Genomic DNA, 20331 nt, shown 5'->3' with positions numbered 1-20331 from the left:
CTTGCCTGGAGAATCCCAGGGACGGCAGAGCCTGGTGGGCTGCCGTCTATGGGGTCGCACAGAGTCGGACACGACTGAAGTGACTTAGCAGCATGTAATAAAATGTTGATATTTTGATCATATTTTCATGCATCTTTTAATGTATATATACACATAAAAAACATATAATTTTATACAAGTGAATTTGTATCAGCTATACCGTTGTGCCATGCACAGTTTAAAAAGTATCCTGTTTCTTTCCTCTCTGCTCTTCCCTATTGGCTAATCACCCCCTGCCTACAACTCCTGCCCTTCCTACCCCCATGCCAGTTTTCACAACCTATGGCATCTTTCCATTTCTTTACCATTAATTAGGTAAGTAATTACCAACACACACACAAACACACATGCACGCACACACACGAGAGTGAGAGAAGTGACGTTATTGCTCTGATAGAATAAAAATGTTATGCTGTGCTTTATAAACCAGTATTATTAATAATTGCCTAATTTATGGCTATTACAGAAACATATAAAGTTTATATAGATAAAGTAAAATTGACCAAAGCATGAAAATAGTCCTTATTGCTAAAAGAAGGTTGATTTCAATGCATGGGGGGCCCTAAATATATTTGTGTGAACTGTTGGAATACCTTAGGAATTTATATCCACCTTCTGCTTCTAAATTGATCCTAGGCACATGTTATATTCTTTAAAATGCGGTCAGCTTAATAAAGAGGGGCAGAGTTTAGGTTCAGTCATCTCTGATCCTGCCATAAGTTAACACTGCTACCAAAATATTGATACCTCGATAAGATTCCAGACTAGTATAGCCTTGCAAGCCACAGGTGAGGTTTTGGACTCAGTAGGCAGAACTGTATACTCCATCTCAGTTGTGCATTGTGCATAAGAAGGCAAAGTACGAGGATCATCAGCACCTTCTTGGTTTATCTAGATTATGATCCAGTGGTTCTCACTCTTAGTACTTTTGTTCTACTGTGAACAGAGAAGGCAAGGTCAGCTGGCTTTGGAACAAGAAGAGCTTGGTGTAGGGTCCAGCTTCCCAACCAGCTAGAAACATGACTTGGGCACAAAGCCCGCCTTGCCAAACCTCAGTTTCCTCATCCACAAGATAGGGAAAGATACCTCTCTACCAAATAAGATGTGTTTAGAAATACATATATATGTATGTGTGTGTGGTGTGTGTGTGTGTGTGTGTGTGTGTGTGTATGTATACATATATATATATATGGCTTCCCAAGTGGTACCAGCGGTAAAGAATCTACCTGCCAATGTAGGAGATGCAAGAGACACAGGCTCAATCCCTGGGTTGGGAAGATCCCCTGGAGAAGGAAATGACAACCCACTGCAGTATTCTTGCCTGGAAAATCCTATGGACAGAAGAGCCTGGTGGGCTGTAATCCATGGGGTTGCAAAATAATCAGACACGACTGAGTACACACACACACACAGACACACACACACATATACCCATGTGTATATATGTATGCTATTTTATAATGAAAATGATTATTTGTAGTTTCTAGTTTCTCTTATGCTTTTCAAACTTTCTTGGTTATTTTATTCAATAATCCAATGAGGCCTACTAGTCCTACATTACAGAAAAAGATGGGATTCTTATTACAAATCTTGAAGTCTGTTCATGACAAAGCCAAATATAGTCCCAAGAAAGTTCCAAATCTCTTATTCCATCATCCAATCCTCTTCTTCAAAATGCAACCTGATTTGACAATCTCATATTTGCTACTTACTCAGAATGGACTTGGGTACTGGGAAGAACTCCCCATACTTCTTGTTAAAACTTTGTGCTAGATCCTGAACTAGCTCCATGTGCTGGACTTGATCCTCCCCAACAGGAACATGTGTGGACCTTTAATAAAAGACAGACAGAAGAACTCAGCAAGGCTCCTGCTTATAATGAAATGATACTGCAAGCAGCTGCATTTCCTGTGCCTATGTCACTGTTGGTGTTCAACAAATGTTCACCAGCTACAGAGGGAATGTTGAGACCCAAGTCTTTATCTGTGTATCAGACAGATGCCAAGGAGATGTTTGTCTACTCTAGTTGTATGTCTTCCATATCTGAAGAATACAGACTTCAACACCAGCGTGATAGGATCTTGCTGGGAGGGAGGAATGGTATCCTAAAGAGCATGTGCTCCAAGCATAATTGTATTTTAAACCACTCCTCTTTCCCTCACCCAGTCAGCACATATTATCCTAGCTTTGACCAGATGCTTTTTACTTCAGGGCTTGCACTCACACTAGAAAGACACTCCACTCCACTCTTCAAATCAAAGATGGCAGAAAGTTCTTCAGGCAAGAGTTTTCCTCCCTGTCACACAGGGAGTGACTCAAAGTCTTTTTTTGGAATATTGTCTGTTTTTATGTAAATTGCAACCATAGAACAATCAACATGCTAAGGGAACTTGAATAAAATCTATTAGTACAATGTAGACGGATCTCAAAAACAATGTTGAATGAAAAAAGCAAGTCGCAGGAGACATGTACAGTACACTGACATTTATCTTAAAAGTACATATGACAATATTACGTATTGGTTATAGATGCATATATAAATATAAAAACATACTAGAAGCTTCTCCAAAGATTCATGATCATAGCTGCTTCTAAAGAAGGAAAGAGAAAGGGTCTGGGGAAAGGAACAAAGGAGATCTTGATTTTATCTGCAATATTTTATTTTTATTTATTTTTAAGAAATAATTTATTTGATTGCACCATGTTTTAGTTACAGCATGTGGGATCTTTGATCTTTGCTGCAGCATGCAGGATCTTTTTTTTTTTTTTTTAGTGTGACATGTGAACTCTAGGTTGTGTGTGGCATGGGAGATCTAGTTCGCTGACCAGGGATCGAACCCGGGCCCCCTGCATTGAGAGGACAGATTCCCAACCATTGGACCACCAGGGAAGTCCCTGTAATATTTTGTTTTATTAAAAAATGAAGATGGGACTTTCCCTGGAAGTCCAGTGGTTAAAATTCTGCCCTTCCAATGCAGGAGGTACAGGTTTGATACCTGGTGGTGGAACTAAGATCCTACATGTTTCATGGTGTAGCCAAAAAAAAAAAAAAAAAGAAGAGGTAAGATGAAAATTATCAACATATAAAGACATTGTTTATAATTATTTTAATCCCATATATAAAGTTTGCTGTGTTGGAACATAAGGAGGTATATCAAACAAAGAAAGATGAACCATTATAGAGAAGTCCTGACGGGGAAAACATACTGAAATATTACTAAGGAAGGAGACAGGTGATTTTAAGTATGTAGTGTTGGGCTGGGAGTTGACATTTACAGCTAATAAAGTGTTGTAGTTTCTTGATCAAGGACGTTTAATATTCTGCCTGTGGAAGCATCAGCCTTAGAGTACACTTGAATATTTAAATGACAATTGTACATATGAGTGGAAAAATAACAACTTTTCAAAACAGCCACAGAAGAGAAAAACTGCTAGAAAACTATGGTACTTTGTTACAGAGAGAATCTACTAGCCTCGTGGTTAGTTAGTGGTCCCTGAAAAACTGGAAAATTTTTTTGCGCATTACTCTCCATAGGCTACTGGTTTATTTGAAAAAACTGTCTAGAGTATGAGGAAGTGAAGGTAGTTTTGACTAGCATAAAGACTAGGTACTTTATCCCTGATGTAAAGCTATATTACAAAGCTACAGCAATCAAAACAGTATTGTACTGGCACAAAAACAGACACACAGATCAACGCAGAGCAGAGTCCAGAAATAAGCAAGTGCATGTACAGTCAACTAATCTATGACAAAGGAGGCAAGAATACACAATCGAGAAAAAACACTCTCTTCAGTAAATGGTGTTGGGGAAAACGGACAACTACATGTAAAAGAACCAAACTGGACTGGTATCTTATATCATATTCAAAAATTAACTCAAGATGGATTAAAACCTTGAATGTATGACCTGGAACCATAAAATTCCCAGAAGAAAACATAGGTGGTGATCTCCTTGACATTGGTCTTAGGGAAATTTATTTTGGATCTGACTCCACAGGGAAGGGCAGCAAGAGCAAAAATAAAGAAATGAGATGGCACCGAACTAACAGGCTTCTGTGTGAATGAATTAAAAGTAAAGTGCTGAAGGTGAGAGACAGAAGCAGAATGAAACCTGGGAGCAGGCATCCTGGTGACTGTTCTTTTTCGTGTAATACATCTGCTCAGAGAATGAAGGAGCCAGGCAGGCAATAGGAGAAAATCTATCTAAGGCATCACTACTAACCTAGTTGAGCAACACAAGCAACTGGGCTGGGGTGCAGCACACGATTCTGCCCTCCTGCTGAATTCTGAGCAGGGAATTTAACTAGCATCCTAGTAGACAGATGGCGGACACAGAGGCCTTCACAGATTTTTGTCTGCTGGCAAAACACTATTTGAATATAGTTTTCTTGTTCTGATATGGATTTTAAAAACCCAACACATAAAAATGAATCTATGAGGACTTCCCTGGTGGCCCAGTGGTTAAGAATCTGCCTGCCAATGCAGGGGACATGGGTTCGATCCCTGATCGGGGCAGATCCCACATGCTGAGGGGCAACTAAGCCCGCACACCACAACTAGAGAACTAGACTCTGCTCCCCACAACTAGAGAAAAGCCTGTGCAGCAACAAAGACCCAGTTCAGCACCCCCCAAAAGAGAAAGAAATCAGGCAATCAAACAAACAAGTGAAAGACCCCAATACAAGGCCTATGAAAAATATCATGGAACGAAGGAAAGGGAACTTTACCCTTCAGAGCCTGAGCAAGGTCAAACATTTGAAAATGAACTTTTACAAGAAACAACTGTGTGTTGTTGTTTTTTTTTTTTAAAGAAAACTGCTGTGTAACCTCAATAGGATTCAGAAGGGCATAGCTGTTATTACACATGAGCAAGAAATCACAATAGAAGAAAAACAAACATAGGTGGTGACAGAAAACAATTCAATGAAGAGAAAGTAAAATGATGAAGGAAACCAAACAGATAACAGAAGAATTGGGAGCAGTAGGAGCAGAATCCTAAGGACAGGATGTATCAGTGATCTGGCAAAGAAACCTGAAGCTCTCCAAGAACTCAGAGCAAGAGGAGAAAGAGAGAAGCATGACACGCAAATGACAGGCTGGAGGGCCATCCTCTGACCTGGAATATGGTCCTCCTCAGGAGGACATCAGGACCACGTGAACAGAAGAAATAACCTAAAACAGAAGGAGAGGTTAATGAATTAAGAACAAAGAAGTAAGCAAACAAAAATGAGTATACTTACTGAAGGAACACAGCAAGTTTCAATTATATTAAAAAAAAACACCTGGGACTTCCCTGGTGGTCCAGTGGTTAAGACTCCACATTCCCAGTGCATCAGGCATGGGTTTGATCCCTGATCACAGAAGATCCCGCATGCCTGGTGCGGCAAAAAAAAAAAAAAAAAGGAAAAAAAATCCTAGAGAATCACACCAAAACACAATCCAGAAAAAAATTTTAAATTATAAACTTAAAGAAAAATCCTATAAGCCAATAGTTAGAAATAAAGAGGGACATAAGATTGATAATACAACATTGAAACCATGTTTATAGGGTTGTGAGAAAAAAGTATTAAAAAACCTAGCCAAGCTGTGTTTTATATGTGAACTATACTAATAATAATTGAAGACTTCCCTGGTGGCTCAGATGGTAAAGCATCTGCCTACAATGTGGGAGACCCGGGTTTGAGCCCTGGGTCAGGAAGATCCCCTGGAGAAGGAAATGGCAACCCACTCCAGTACTCTTGCCTGGAAAATCCCATGGATGGAGGAACCTGGTAGGCTACAGTCCATGGGGTCACAAAGAGCTGGACATGACTGAGCGACTTCATTTTCACACTAATAATTGGGTTTTCCTGGTGGCTTAGATGGTAAAGAATCTGCCTCAGTGCAAGAGACCCAGGTTCAATCCCTGGTTTGAGAAGATCCCCTGGAGAAGGGAATGGCTACCCACTCCAGTATTCTTGCCTAGAAAATCCCATGGGCAGAGGAGCCTGGTGGGCTATAGTCCATGGTGTTGCAAACAGTTGGACACAGCTCAGCAACTAACACTTTCATAATAATAATAATGATGATGATGATGGTGATAAAGTAACTGATAGCTATTGAACACTTCCTATATGCTGCACACTTTGCTAAGCACTTTTAATACATTCTTATTGTACATAAATCAATTTTACAGATGAGGTAAGCTGAACAGAAAGAAATTCTCAGGCTGGAAGAAAAATTGTAAAGGACTGGAAAAAAAGTTGAAGTAAATCTATGGACTAAAGAACTCAGAAATGGAGATGCTGAGGTATAAGGACTGGCTAAAAAAGACTAAGAACATAAAGTCTAAATTTTGGTTACAATTTGAAATAGAAAATGATGTAACCTGAAATCAAGTCATTTATGTAACAACAGTCAATTGAAAATCCCAGGTTAGTTTACAAATCAAAAGCAAGTATGAGTATAGACTCAGGATCTGCAAGTGTAATGAATAAGCCATCTTAACCACACAGTATCACATTTTTTACTTGAAAAGATCAATGAAAGAGTCAAAAATATATTTTCAAAAAGATACAAACTGGTATACAAATGGACAATGGTCAGACATTCTATAACCAAAAATCTCTGACCCAAAACCTCTGGAGCAACCAACCAAGGAAGACAAACCAGTCTCTGCAGGAATGGATCCAGCATGGTCAAGACTTGGTTAATAACTGCCAACATCCCAATTCTTCGTCCAACTTAGGACCAACCAGAGAAAGTCAAATATGTTTCCCAAACCAATCACATAAGATGCCCCATTTCCAGTTAGCCTCCAGCTTCCCCATGGCAACAATGTCTAAACAGAGCATCCCTGAAGACTTCCTTTCCTATAAAGCCTCTCTACTCCCCCACCTGGCTGCAGAACACAAGTGATGGTGGCTGAGTCTTGCTGTGGCAAGCTCTGAAAGCCTATTTGTTCTTATTTGGGTGGTTTTTGTTGAAAGATAACCACTACTAGAACTAAAACCAGAAAGAACACCTTCCAAAGCACTGGAATAGATAAAAGCAAAGAAAACACAATCTCTCTATAGAGCAAAAGGCCCAAAACAAAGAAAACATTAAAATCATTAAAAACATAAAATATTTAATGATGTGGAAAAACATAAGACCAAAAAACCCACTCAGGATGCAAACTTTTTGGAAAATATATATAATGTGCATTCAGATAAAGAAGAGGCCATAGTGGTTAGAGTGGGTGCTCTGGTGTTAGGCTGAGATCAGGTTCTTGCTCTGCCACTCAGCAGCTGGGTGTTCCCGGGTGAGTTGTTTAAACTAAATCCCTTTTTAAAAATTTTTAAAGCTGACTAATAATAGTTCCTACTCACAGAGTTGCTTGAGAAATGAGTAAAATAATGCATGCAAAGCTCATAGTTGGTGCCTGGTATGTAGTGTGCAAACAAGGAATGTCAGCTGCAAAATATGGTTTGGAGGAAATGGCATGTGTATGTGTGTGTGTGTGTGTTTGTGTGTGTGTCTGTGTGCATGTGCTCAGTCATGTCCAACTCTTTGCGACCTCATGGACTGTAGCCCGCCAGACTCCTCTTGTCCATGGAATTTTTCCAGGCAAGAATACTGGAGCAGGTCACCATTTCCTACTCCAGGGGATCTTCCTGAACCAGAGATTGAACCTGCATCTCTTGTGTCTCCTGCATTGGCAGGTGGATTCTTTACTAACACCACCTGTGGGAAATGTACCAATATGTTAAAAAGAATAGAAATAGTAGAAGTGATTTCTCACTTTTTCCTGGTTGAATATAGAATGTTTAAATTATATCAGAACATTGAAATGAATTTGTGAGAGACCTGACTCTCCTGCTACTGAACTCTATAAAGACAGAAAACAAGATGATGAATCCTGGGAAGTTTATAATTCAAATATTTAAGGCAGGGCGCTGGATCTATTGAATGTATTGCTCTTGTATTCTACTAGAATGTTCCTCCCTTAACTCTTACCGGTGCCTTGATTTCAGGTCTAAGCTTAAATATCACCTCTTTGGAGAAACCTTCCCTAACTCTACTCTCCAAAGTTAGCTTCCCTGTTATTCTTTTTCACAATATCTTATTTATTTTCTTTATAGTGTTAATCCTAGTCTAATAATTTTACTTCATTTGTTTGCTTATTTAATTGTATCTTGCTTTCTCTCCTGCTAGCAAATAAGCTTTTTGAGACCTTGTCTTGCTTTTCAATCTATTTCCAACAGTGTCAGACTTTATCTTTTTGGGCTCCAAAATCACTGCAGATGGTGACTGCAGCCATGAAATTAAAAGACGCTTACTCCTTGGAAGAAAAATTATGATCAACCTAGACAGCATATTGAAAAGTAGAGACATTACTTTGCAAACAAAGGTCCGTTTAGTCAAGGCTATGGTTTTTCCAGTGGTCATGTGTGGATGTGAGAGTTGGACTGTGAAGAAAGCTGAGCGCCGAAGAATTGATGCTTTTGAACTGTGGTGTTGGAGAAGACTCTTGAGAGTCCCTTGGACTGCAAGGAGATCCAACCAGTCCATTCTGAAGATCAGTCCTGGGTGTTCTTTGGAAGGAATGATGTTAAAGCTGAAACTCCAGTACTTTGGCCACCTCATGTGAAGAGTTGACTCATTTGAAAAGACTCTGATGCTGGGAGGGATTGGGGGCAGGAGGAGAAGGGGACGACAGAGGATGAGATGGCTGGATGGCATCACCGACTCGATGGACATGAGTCTGAGTGAACTCCAGGAGTTGGTGATGGACAGGGAGGCCTGGTGTGCTGCAATTCATGGGGTCGCAAAGAGTCGGACACGCCTGAGCAACTGAACTGAACTGAACTGAACTGAACAATCAGAATGAGTTAAAATCATAGCTCCATTAGCTACTATTGAGTTATCATAGCCTAGTTTCTCACTGTTCTAAAGCCTCCGTTTCCTCTATAAAATGAGGATCATAATGGTGCTGACCTCTTACTGTTGTTTCAAAGATGAGATAAGCTAATCAAGCATAGTCCTTGATAGTAAGAGCTCAATATACACGGGCTATTAGTATAATGTAAACTCATTAATATCTGACAGCATGAAGGACAAAATCATACAAGAATGACAATATTGGGACTTTGATGTGTGGTACGTTTTGACTTTTTTCAAACCAGGATCGTTTTCCTTTTTGATAGCAGACTCATACCACAAACATACATATCAACATAGAATCCTTGAGACAGCCACAGACCTGGGCAGCAATCCTGATTTGGGTAGAAGACATATTACAAACTGGCAGTTCATATATCTGATTAGGTAATCCCCAAATATAAATGGTATGATATAGGACTTCTGAGGAGTCTTTTAATTTAAGGAAAATAGGGGCAGGATAATGAAGGGAAAGGGAAAATCCAGGGACCATGACAAAAGGTCAGGAAGTCATTTCTCTTCTTCGAAGGTCAGTAGATTTATTTAGGAAATTCTACAAAATCATGTCCCGTGATCTTCTTTCACAAAGCCTGGAGCAGAAAGTTACTGACTTAATGAGAAATGAAAACAAAAATCTTCTTTTTTATGTTTCCTGCAGTATCCACAACCCTGAACATGCTCCTCTCTGAGGTGTACATGTACTCACCACACCTTCCTAAATTTCTCTTCTGTGACTGGACTTTGCACTCCCGCCTTGTAATTACAGTAAGGCTGACTTGCAGAGGTCATCTTGACTGCCCCAAACCAAATTAGCCCACAGGGTAGGTTAAAAAGCAATTACAGTAGCCCATAGGAAATCACAATGGACTGCAACTAACACAGAAAAAACAATTACCATAATCAATACACTTTAAGCACATCAAAATGAATATTTCCACATGTCAAAATGGTTCCAGATTCACAAAGCAACCAAACTAAACAGAAAACACATTTAGTTTTCATAATGACTCTGCATAAGTCTTTGCCTTCTGTCGGATCCTTGCCTCTTTGCTAACAATCCTGAGAGGTTTTGCTTTTACAAAAAGGGATTAAAAATTTTTTAAATTTTTTTCACCTGGACTGATTGCTCCACTTGGCTTTTTCATCTGACTTTGGTTTGTTTGTTTCTAGTCTTTCCTCCCTCTGCTCCTGCTGCTCCTTTCACCTCCTATAATTTATCTTGGCCCTTCCTTCGCATCCATTGAGTTTACACTTTACATTAATTCAGCCTGTCTTTGATTCTGCCCACTTATGGGGCTTATTCTCTTCACATTTTCAACCTCTCTCCTCACAGTCTTCCTTTCACTTCAAATAATTTACTGCTGTTCTTTTAAAATTTATACCCTACATAATGATCTCCATATTAATGTCTTCTCTTTTTCCCCATTTTCTTTTTTTCTTACCCTGACTGTACTTTCTTAGACACAACATAAAACAAAAGTCTTTCATAATTTTGATTGTTATAACTTCTGTCACACAACAATGCGTCTGATCTTCTTTGGTGACTAAACCATGTTTCTTTTGCTTAGTTCCTTGTTGCATCTACATTCACTTGGGACCCACCCCACCCCTAAGGCAGAATTAGTGTCCAGATGAATAATCATTGCTCACAGAAATTTGTTCCTTTTTTTTTTCCCCCTACTTCTTTGGCTGTATTTGTGCATTTTCAGCGCTGCTGCCTTTAACCAACCTGGCTGGAATAGGGGTTTGGTGCTGCTTGTCCTTTTATAAGGGATGAAATCACCACCTCTGGTAATGACTCCTTAATTTAGCAATTATTTATTGAAGATCGATGATGTGCAAGGCCTGGTGTCAGGACTATGAGAGACATAAAGGTTTTAACTTCTAGGGAGTTAAAGCTTCCAAGAGAAGAGAAAACACCACATGAAGTTATAAATTCTTCTGGCTAGTCCTTCTACAGTATTCCCTATCTCAATGAATGGCAACACCATCATCAATCCTGCTGTGTAAGTCAGAAACCTGGGGACATCCCTGATGGCTTTTTCTCATACACATCCAATCCATTATAAAGTCTTAGCCATCTTACATCCTAGAATCTTTTAAATTTGTCTCTTCTCTTCATCTTCACTGCCACCTTTGTGGTCTAAACAGACTAATGAAAGAGCCTCTTAGTAGCCTACCGACCTTGGCTGAGCCCGACCTTGGCTGAGCCCCTACGACTCATCCTTTGCATATCAATCAATTCTCTTTTAATAAATCGGATCATTTCACCCTGTTCTTAAAAGTGCACAAATACCTTCCCCCTGCTTTTAGGAGAGTATACTGAATTGTCTGGGGCTTCCCAGGTGGCTCAATGGTAAAGAATCTGCCTGCCAATGCACGGGATGAGGGTTTGATTCCTGGGTCAGGAAGATCCCATGGAGAAGGAAATGGCAACCTACTCCAGTATTCTTGCCTGGGAAATCTCACGGACAGAGGAGCCTGGAAGGCTACAGCCCATGAGGTCACAAAGAGTTGAACATGACTGAGCAACTAATACTTTCACTTCACATTCTCAAGCTTAAGATGGTCTCAAAACCTCCATTCTTGGGTTCCTTACCAAGTTCTCCCAAAACACTTACATAAATCTTTCATACAGTTATCTGGAAAACCTCTTTTCCACTGCCTTCCCTCATGTTTGTTCTCTAGCCCATCATGGGCCACTCATCCTAATGCTGATTTTGACAAAAGAAACATGAAATCTATAATAGCTCTGCACATCAACATATTATGAGGGGCCACATATAGATTTGCTTGTGAGAAAAAATATGAATTTTTTGGTATATAAATATATTTTTGTATTTATTTATATTTATAATGTATATATTCATAAACATTCTAGTTACCATATTTTTCAAAATTAAGAAATTTCTCAAAAAATACCCCAAGTGCTTGAGCTGCATTGTAGGGAAAACAATGGTACAGGCTGAAAATCAGACCTGGATGAGTTCTGCCTCTGCTACTTATTATCAAGCAATTAGGAGTTTCTAAACTTTGGAACACTACTCCAGTACTCTTGCTTGGAAAATCCCATGGATGGAGGAGCCTGGTAGGTTGCAGTCCATGGGGTCGCTAAGAATCGGACACGACTGAGCGACTTCACTTTCACTTTTCACTTTTATGCATTGAAGAAGGAAATGGCAACCCACTCCAGTGTTCTTGCCTGGAGAATCCCAGGGACGGGGGAGCCTGGTGGGCTGCCGTCTATGGGGTCGCACAGAGTCAGACATGAATGAAGCGACTTGGCAGCAGCAGCAGCAAACTTTGGAAGGAAGCACAGTAAGACAGATGAGAAATGTATGTCAGCAGAGTAAATGCTGTAGTAAACAGAGCTGAGTTTACTGTACTTGTCTGCACACTTTGCAGGGGCCCAAAGGACACACATGCCCAGGAATGGGGGATGTGCATAGTGCAGCAACAGTACTCCTGGGAATAGTCTGAAAGAAGATGGCAGGAGAAAAAAATCCAAAGGAACAGAGTCTGTGAGCTGGAGTATGCGTGGCTGGTAGCAGGATGTCTGGCCTGAGACCACACAGGACAGAAACATAGGGTTGTTTCTCATAAGAAAAGGAGCATGCAGCTCCACATCTTTGATCTGATTGTGGCGTTATAGGTAGATAGTTTGTAGGCTAAGGTAGGAGACAATCATCTTGAATATAGACAATTACTTTGGATTAAAAAATAAATTTATTTCTTTATTTTAGCTACCCTGGGTCTTAGCTGTGTCAGGCAAGATCTTCGATCTTCATTGTGACACGCGAGGTCTTTCAGTTGTGGCATGCAAACTCTTGGTTGCGGCATGTGAGTACCAGTTCCTTGACCAGGGATTGAACCCAGGCCCCCCTCAATGGGGAGCACAGAGTCTTAACCACTGGGCCACCCGGGAAGTTCCAGTTCCTAGTTTTATGGAAAAATACTTTCGTTTAACAAATTAATATAGCAGAATCCTGATAGGAATAGGCAAAAATCTGCCACCATAATTTTCCTCTCAGAAAACAGGAAAAATGAAGGACTCTGATGGCATTCTTAGTGTATATTCTAACCACTAAATAGATCAGGAAGAGTTAAGGAGTATTTATAGTATGGGATTTTTTTTTTTTGGCTACAGGGGAATAATTGAGGGTGGAAAAGAACTACTAATTTTTAAGTCTTAACCAACTGTGAGAACCTGCTGACGTTGGGCAGAGTGAGACAGACAGGAAGCTACCAGAAAGCTCTTGGTGTTTACCTGCCGCATCTGAAATAACTATTGTTTTATGTAAGAAAAGAGGACATTTTCAATCTCACACTTGGGTTGAAAGAAAGGTAGATGATGTGATAAATTTGAGGATGTTAAGGAGCTAATTTTGCCAATGTCAGTCTTCTAAATTGTTGTTTGTACTCTTAAAATCTCTGTTTTGAGTATATACTAGGTGATTTCAATTTACACAGAATTTAATAAGCCCCTGAGCTATGTACCATTAACCAAGAAACTATAGGATTTTTATCATTCTGCCAATTATATTTTTGGGCAACTGATGAAAACAAATTCATCATCACTTTGGTATAGGTGATCTCATACTGCTCTGGTTATTCATGTGATGATCTTGCCTCCTAACATAACTTACGACTGGCTCCTTAAGGAGGGTGAGCACTGGCCTCAGGAGACCATGATCACACCCCGAGCCTCCTCTGTCCATTGTCTGGCTCCACAGCTTTGGACAGATTGCTTAGCCTGCCTGGGCCACATTGGTAGAGCAAGGGATTTGGAGAAGAGGCCCTTTAGAGCTCCCTCCTACTCTCTGTTCCATGGTATTACAAAAAGGTCAATCATTCTTGTTCAAGTTCGCTTTTTTTTCATAGCCCTGAGTTCAGAGGACTCTCCCATGAGAGCTCTTGAACTACTAAAGAAATCTGCTGTGCTTGTGTGCTTCCAAATCCTGGTGCTGAAAAATCAGCCTCTGGTTCTATGTAGAAGTAGCCCTTGAAAATGGAACTAGACATAAGGCTGTGATAGTCAGAGATATCACCATCAAGCATAGACAAGGGACGTATTTCATTATAATCCTTTAGGAAGGATTTTTCTGTTCTTTACAGGTGACAAAATCAAGGTTCTTTGTAGAACCTTTCTAAGTAAATATGCTACTTCAGTGGGAAACTATATTAGTAGATCCTTCTTAGACTTTCATTTGCAGCTTCTGGAGAAAAATGTTCTAGATTTTCCAGGATAAGTCCAAAGTTACTTATTATAAATAATAAATGCTATTAGGGGCCCAGCATCCAAGTTAAAATAGCAAACAGAGACATAATCATAAAGTGAATCAAACTTAAATTTAATGAAATGAAGACAGCTTATATGTACTAATGGACATTCCTTATACGTAAAGCTGAGCAACTATTTTTCTGGCTGTTTCCACCATCATTGCACAAAGGCTCTGGGGTCATGTCACAAGGAACATACACTATCATCTCCATGCTATTATCACATTTATATGCAAAGAATTCCAGTTTTCCCACAGAAGAGGCACTTTTATGGGGGTCAGGGCTTTAGGGGAAAGGAGTAAAAAACACTCATCGAATTTATCTTTTTCCTCAGAAGCTTTCACTATAACAATGCTTGGCTATGATCACCTGCTGACTGGGAGGCTTTATCTCTAAATGGCCAAATAGGCGTCAAGGGAGGTGATGTGGGGATAGCAGGGAAGAACGGGAAGAGGAATGGGGTCAGAAGCCCTGGCCAGTCCTACAGAGAGTGCAAGGCATTGGCATCCTCTGGTTGTATAGTCTTGAGACCTGTAAGTGGCAGGAGTAGCTGATTTATAGATTGTGGGTTCAAGAAAAGTGAGGGCACCTTATAGCATGTTGAAAAACTTGCTCTCCGGTCCAATACAGTAGCCACTAGCCACAGGCAGCTCTTTAATCAACTAAAATTAAAGTTGAAATTCAGTTCCTGTCAACATTTCAAGTGTTAACAGCCACACGTGACTAGTGGCTCTGGTCTTAGAGCAGATAGAGAGCATCTGCATAGCTGCAGCAAGTGCTATGGAATAGCATTTCTTGGGAGGCTAGATTATCTGAGAAATCAATATTCAAAACTCTTGAAGTGAACACTATATCCCATACTGTTAAGAACACAGACTCTGTACGTAAACTTTATAGGCGCAAATCCTAGGTCCAGGCCTTGCTGTCACCTGACCCCAGGCAAGTTACTAACCACTCTGTGCTCTGGTTTGCACATCTGTAAAATGAGGATGCTGACAGTACAGATTCTTAAGGCTGTTGTGAGGATTAAATGGGTTAATGTATGTAAATTACTTATGACTGCTTGCAATCCATAGTAAGTGCTATTTAAATGCTACTTCTTAAAATTATTAGTTTCACATTTAAACATACTTCTATTTGTTGTTGTTCAGTTGCTCAGTCGTCTCTGACTCTTTATGACCCATGGACTGCAAAATGCCAGGCTTCTCTGTCCTTCACTATTTCCCAGAATCTGCTCAAACTTATGTCCATTGAGTTGATGAGTTGGTGATGCCAACCGACTGTCTCATCCTCTGTCGTCCCCTTCTCCTCCTGCCCTCAATCTTTCCCAGCATCAGGATCTTTTCCAATGAGGTGGCCAAAGTATTGGAGCTTCAGTTTCAGCATCAGTCCTTCCAAAGACTATTCAGGGTTGATTTCATTTAGGACTGACTGGTTTGATTTAGCATTATTACTGGGGAATAGATGCAAATGGATTCATGTGCCTGCCCCTTGCTGTAACCATCCTTCCCCGTGGGCCAAATTTTCTAGAGTCAGGTGACACTCTCTTGTCAGCATGACTACATTTAGGGCTGGGGTGAACTCTGCTCCTTACTTGTACAGCAGAATGTCAGCTGCCTGGAGCACTGGGTATGTGAGCAGCCCCACGGTTCCATTATGTTTCTCCTTGGCAGTCTTTGCCTGTAGGGTGAAAAGAGAGGAGAGAAACAAATCTGACATGAACCTAATTATAATGCTAAATTAAGAAATCTTAAAAGCAAGCAAAGGGTGATCTGAAGCCACCTGTAACAACATCCTGACTCAGTCCCTTTTAGCAAATCTGGCCGTCTTCTGGCTGGCTTGCCTCCACAGTCCCGGCTTAGGCAGGAATAAGGTGAATCCGCTTCCCCACTGTCCCTTGAAACAATCCTGCACTGCCACTGTTTCTTTTCCATTTTATTAATATAAAAGTCTAAGATTTTCTAGACTCCAAATCAGATAAATTCCAGATTTCATGGGGAAGGTCAGAAAATATCATGACATTATATTAGTTAACATCAAACTGTTTGTGGAAACTTTCCAGAAGTCTCATACTGTGCTATTGACAAAACTGTAATGCCCCCTTAACATCACATTAAAACAAAACCCTGAAAATCATGGTGTTAAAAAACAATGAAACTAAGAGAAATTTTCATCTTACCAATTCTAATGATCTGTCATGATCTTTAGGTGGGAACGCAGTGAGAGTAAAGTGATTCCAATGAACAGTACAGGTTGTAAAAACCAAAATATTTCCTTAACAGGGAAGCTAATGGAAACACCGGAGGTGATATTAGAAATATTTAACAACTGGTGAGTCCTGGGTGCTGACTATAATAAACTACTGGTATGCACACCCCGAACATCAGCCCTAGTGGTACTAACCCCCTTGCTACAGGAAATTTGGCTTTCTGGGTAGAGTTGCTTATTAGCAGGGACTATTGTGTGCAGTTCACTGGTAACTGCTTCCAAGGTCTAGGTATATCATACGTGTAAACTGATAAATGGGGCTTCCCATGAGGCACAGTAGTAAAGAATCTGCTGGCCAATGCAGGAGACGAGAGACATGGGTTCAATTCCTGGGTCAGGAAGATTCCCTGGAGGAGGAAATGGAAACCCACTCCAGTATTCTTGCCTGGAGAATCCCACGGACAGAGGATCCTGGTGGGCTACAGTCCATGGGGTCGCAAAGAGTTGGACACAACTAAGCATGCACGTTAAATTGATATTTTGGTGTGTAAATAAGTTTTGTTTATCTAATATGAATTACTTCTCTGAAATCCAGTGATTCCTGAATGAAATGAATAACTCAATTTATAAACTTGCATGATTCCGAGAATCAGGCTCACACATGGCCTCACAATTCGGGCTTCCTAAGCCAAAATGCAGACGTACCTTTTGAGGCTGGATCTGAAGACAATAGTTTCTCCCTTTAGTCGTCTTAATGTTCCATAATTTAGTTACAGGCTTTTCTGGTTACTTCCAGCAATTTTTGGCTTGTTTTTGTTGCTTAGTCTTTAGGTCATGTCCAACTCTTCTGCGACCCTATGGACTGTAGCCGGCCAGGCTCCTTTGTCTATGGGATTTCCATGGCAAGAATATTGGAGGGGGTTGCCATTTCCTTCTCCAGGGGACCTTCCCAACCCAGGGATCAAATCTACGTCTCCTGCATTGTCAGGAGGGTTCTTTACCACTGAACCACCAGGGAAGCCCAGTTTCTGGCTTACAGCACTATTACTGCTATAGGGCGTTCATAGGAAATTTCAAAGTTGACCATACAATTCCTTCAGTACATCTCCTTATTATAATGTCCATGATAAAGGCCAGTTTGCACTGATTATCAGGTAATTCTAACAAAAATTTAATTTGGAAACAAACAAATGAGAAAAGAACCCAACTTTTAAAAATTGCTACTGCATTAGATTTATGTCTTTTTATATTAGAATACTAGATCTTGAAACTACAAAGGAAGTGGGGAGATGTGGGAAGTTCTAATATTTATTGGATGCCTATTATGGGCCCCAGATGCCTCACACCTGTGTTATCTCATCAATCCTCCAAATAACCTTGACCTCAGCAGCCCTGATCCTATACTTCTACCCCACTGTTTTGCCCCTCACTGCCCCAGTCAAAACCAAGCTAGGGGTTCTTAGATCTTCCCATAGAATTGGAACCTTGTCCTCTTAAAACTTTGCATACTCTGATTTTTTGTTTAACTGTGCATGCATGCTAAGTCACATCAGTCGTGTCCAACTTTGTATAACACTACGGACTGCAGCCTGCCAGGCTTTTCTCTCCATGGGATTCTCCAGGCAAGAAGACCAGAGTGGATCGTCATGTTCTCCTCCTGGGGATCTTCCTGACACAGGGATTGAACCCACATCTCTTAAGGCTCCTGCACTGACAGGCAGGTTCTTTATCACTAGTGCCACCTGGGAATCTGTTCCAAAATAGACTACAAACCTCATGAAAGGTGCTGCATCCATCCATCTTGGTGACTATGATATCTCCAGTACTTAGCGTGCTATGAGATTAGAAGAAGGCATCATCTATATTTGTTAATCAAAGAATGACCCTCAAAGGCAGTTTCCAAGCTCCAGGATAAGACTAGCTTTGAAATTCATATTTTCCCCACAAATAAGAAATCACAGACTAGTGGAAGGCTTATTCACGTTGCCTGGTAACACTGGCAACATGTTACCAGGAGATCCTTAGACACTATTTTAAAGTGGGAGCATTTCCCATTAAATCAGTTCTTTTGGAGAAGACTCTTGAGAGTCCCTTGGACAGCAAGGAGATCCAACCAGTCCATTCTGAAGGAGATCAGCCCTAGGATTTCTTTGAAAGGAATGATGCTATAGCTGAAACTCCAGTACTTTGGCCACCTCATGTGAAAAGTTGACTCATTGGAAAAGACTCTGATGCTGGGAGGGATTGGGGGCAGGAGGAGAAGGGGACGACAGAGGATGAGATGGCTGGATGGCATCACTGACTCGATGGATGTGAGTCTGAGTGAGCTCCAGGAGTTGGTGATGGACAGGGAGGCCTGGTGTGCTGGGATTTATGGGGTCACAGTCGGACACGAGTAAGCGACTAAACTGAACCAAACTGAAAAGTATTTCAGTGTTCAGTTTAGCATTACCATATTATGATAAAATGGGAAAGTCTTGCCACAAACCAACATATGATAGAGAACATTATCAATTTTGTTTCTAACTCCTGGCAGGTAATGATTCTACAGCACCACCAGTATGCCTTATTCAGGTACTGCCAGTTTAAAGCTCTGTTTCTCTCTGTAGTGTATGTGCAGCCTTCTGAACAAGCTTTTAAGGAAATCAGTGGCCCTGAAAATATGCTACAAAGAAGCTTGAAACTAAAATTAGTGTTGATGTCCTGGAGGGCTACATACCTTCAGGTGTGATCCAATTGCAAAATTACATGGGAATACTATGAATTACCCAATTTATATTTCTCAGTTGAACTTCTTAGAAAAAGAACAGACTTAATTTTTCTGTGAGTTTGAATTGTTGCTTAGACTCAATTTGTTTAAATATGGAATAAAATATGTAGTCTCTTCTCCCCACAATGATAACTTTCAGGCCTTAACAGCCAGTTAATTCTGGTGGAGGCAACCTCAGGGTCTAGTAATCCAGAAATGGTGATTGTTTGTTAGTTAGAATGTGGCACATTCAAAGTCTTACCAAGTCTAACTAACAGTCACTAAGGACTGACCATGCATAGATAAAATCAAATAATGAATAAGCTGGATATTTGTAACTAGTTTTTTAGTTCGAAAGAATCTTGGAGAATCCTTCTATTTTCTCTTTCATACCCTGAGGCGATGAGGTTAAAGATACTGGTCTTGCTAGCCACTGGTGCATAGCAAGCCAGAAAACTCAGGATTCCCAGAGCCTAACACAAAATAAACAGAGAGGGGAAAAACAGCTGCAGTGGGGACTGAACTTCTTTCTGTTTATTAATCAGATCAATGGCATTTACCTTCCACTGGTGTAAATGTTGTAATCGAGGTAATCTGACCATGCAGGTAAGGATCCAACTTAATTGTGTGTGCTCAGACACCTGAAGAAATAAAATAGAACATTAACAAAGGTGGTCAATATCATCTTGCATATAAGGCAAAACGAAATGGACAATAGGTATTACCTTGACTAAAATATCCCAGATCATGGTAATTTAAAAAATCAAGGGAGTTAATTCATAATGCATAGAATTTTAGATGCAGAAGACATCTTAAAAACTACCCAATACCATTACTAGTATAGTATTTCAATCTTCTTCACAACATCCCTAGCCAGCAGCTGACCAGACATTGCTTCAGCATCTTCATTGAGGGGACTTCATTATGTCCTGAGCCATTTATTTCAGCACAGGGGATCTAGTCAGGATTTTATAATAACTTTGTACGGGGTGTAATCTATAAAAATATGGAACCACTATGCTATATACCTGAAACTAATATAATAAGTTAATTATATGTAAAAAAAATAAAAGCCAAAGAGAAGATACACCCATGCATACACACAAACACGCATACACACTGGTCCAATCCTCTAAATATATGAAAGCAGCTG

At 40.3% G+C, this 20331-nt stretch overlaps 1 protein-coding gene across 3 annotated transcripts in view; it reads right to left on the bottom strand.

The window, feature by feature from the left end:
• WARS2 (tryptophanyl tRNA synthetase 2, mitochondrial) overlaps positions 1–20331 on the bottom strand; it is a 99792-nt gene that overhangs the window by 6367 nt on the left and 73094 nt on the right. For 2 of the 3 annotated variants that reach the window (NM_001034582.2, XM_059884663.1), the window contains 3 exon segments: positions 1752–1870; positions 15816–15901; positions 19739–19819. In NM_001034582.2, coding sequence (NP_001029754.1) covers positions 1752–1870; positions 15816–15901; positions 19739–19819 — 286 coding nt within the window. 3 annotated transcript variants of the gene reach the window in all.

The sequence above is a fragment of the Bos taurus genome, chromosome 3 (assembly GCF_002263795.3).
Source record: "Bos taurus isolate L1 Dominette 01449 registration number 42190680 breed Hereford chromosome 3, ARS-UCD2.0, whole genome shotgun sequence".
NCBI lineage: Eukaryota > Metazoa > Chordata > Mammalia > Artiodactyla > Bovidae > Bos > Bos taurus.
Note: the sequence above shows the minus strand (reverse complement) of the source record. Positions and strands in the feature narration are given on the sequence as shown.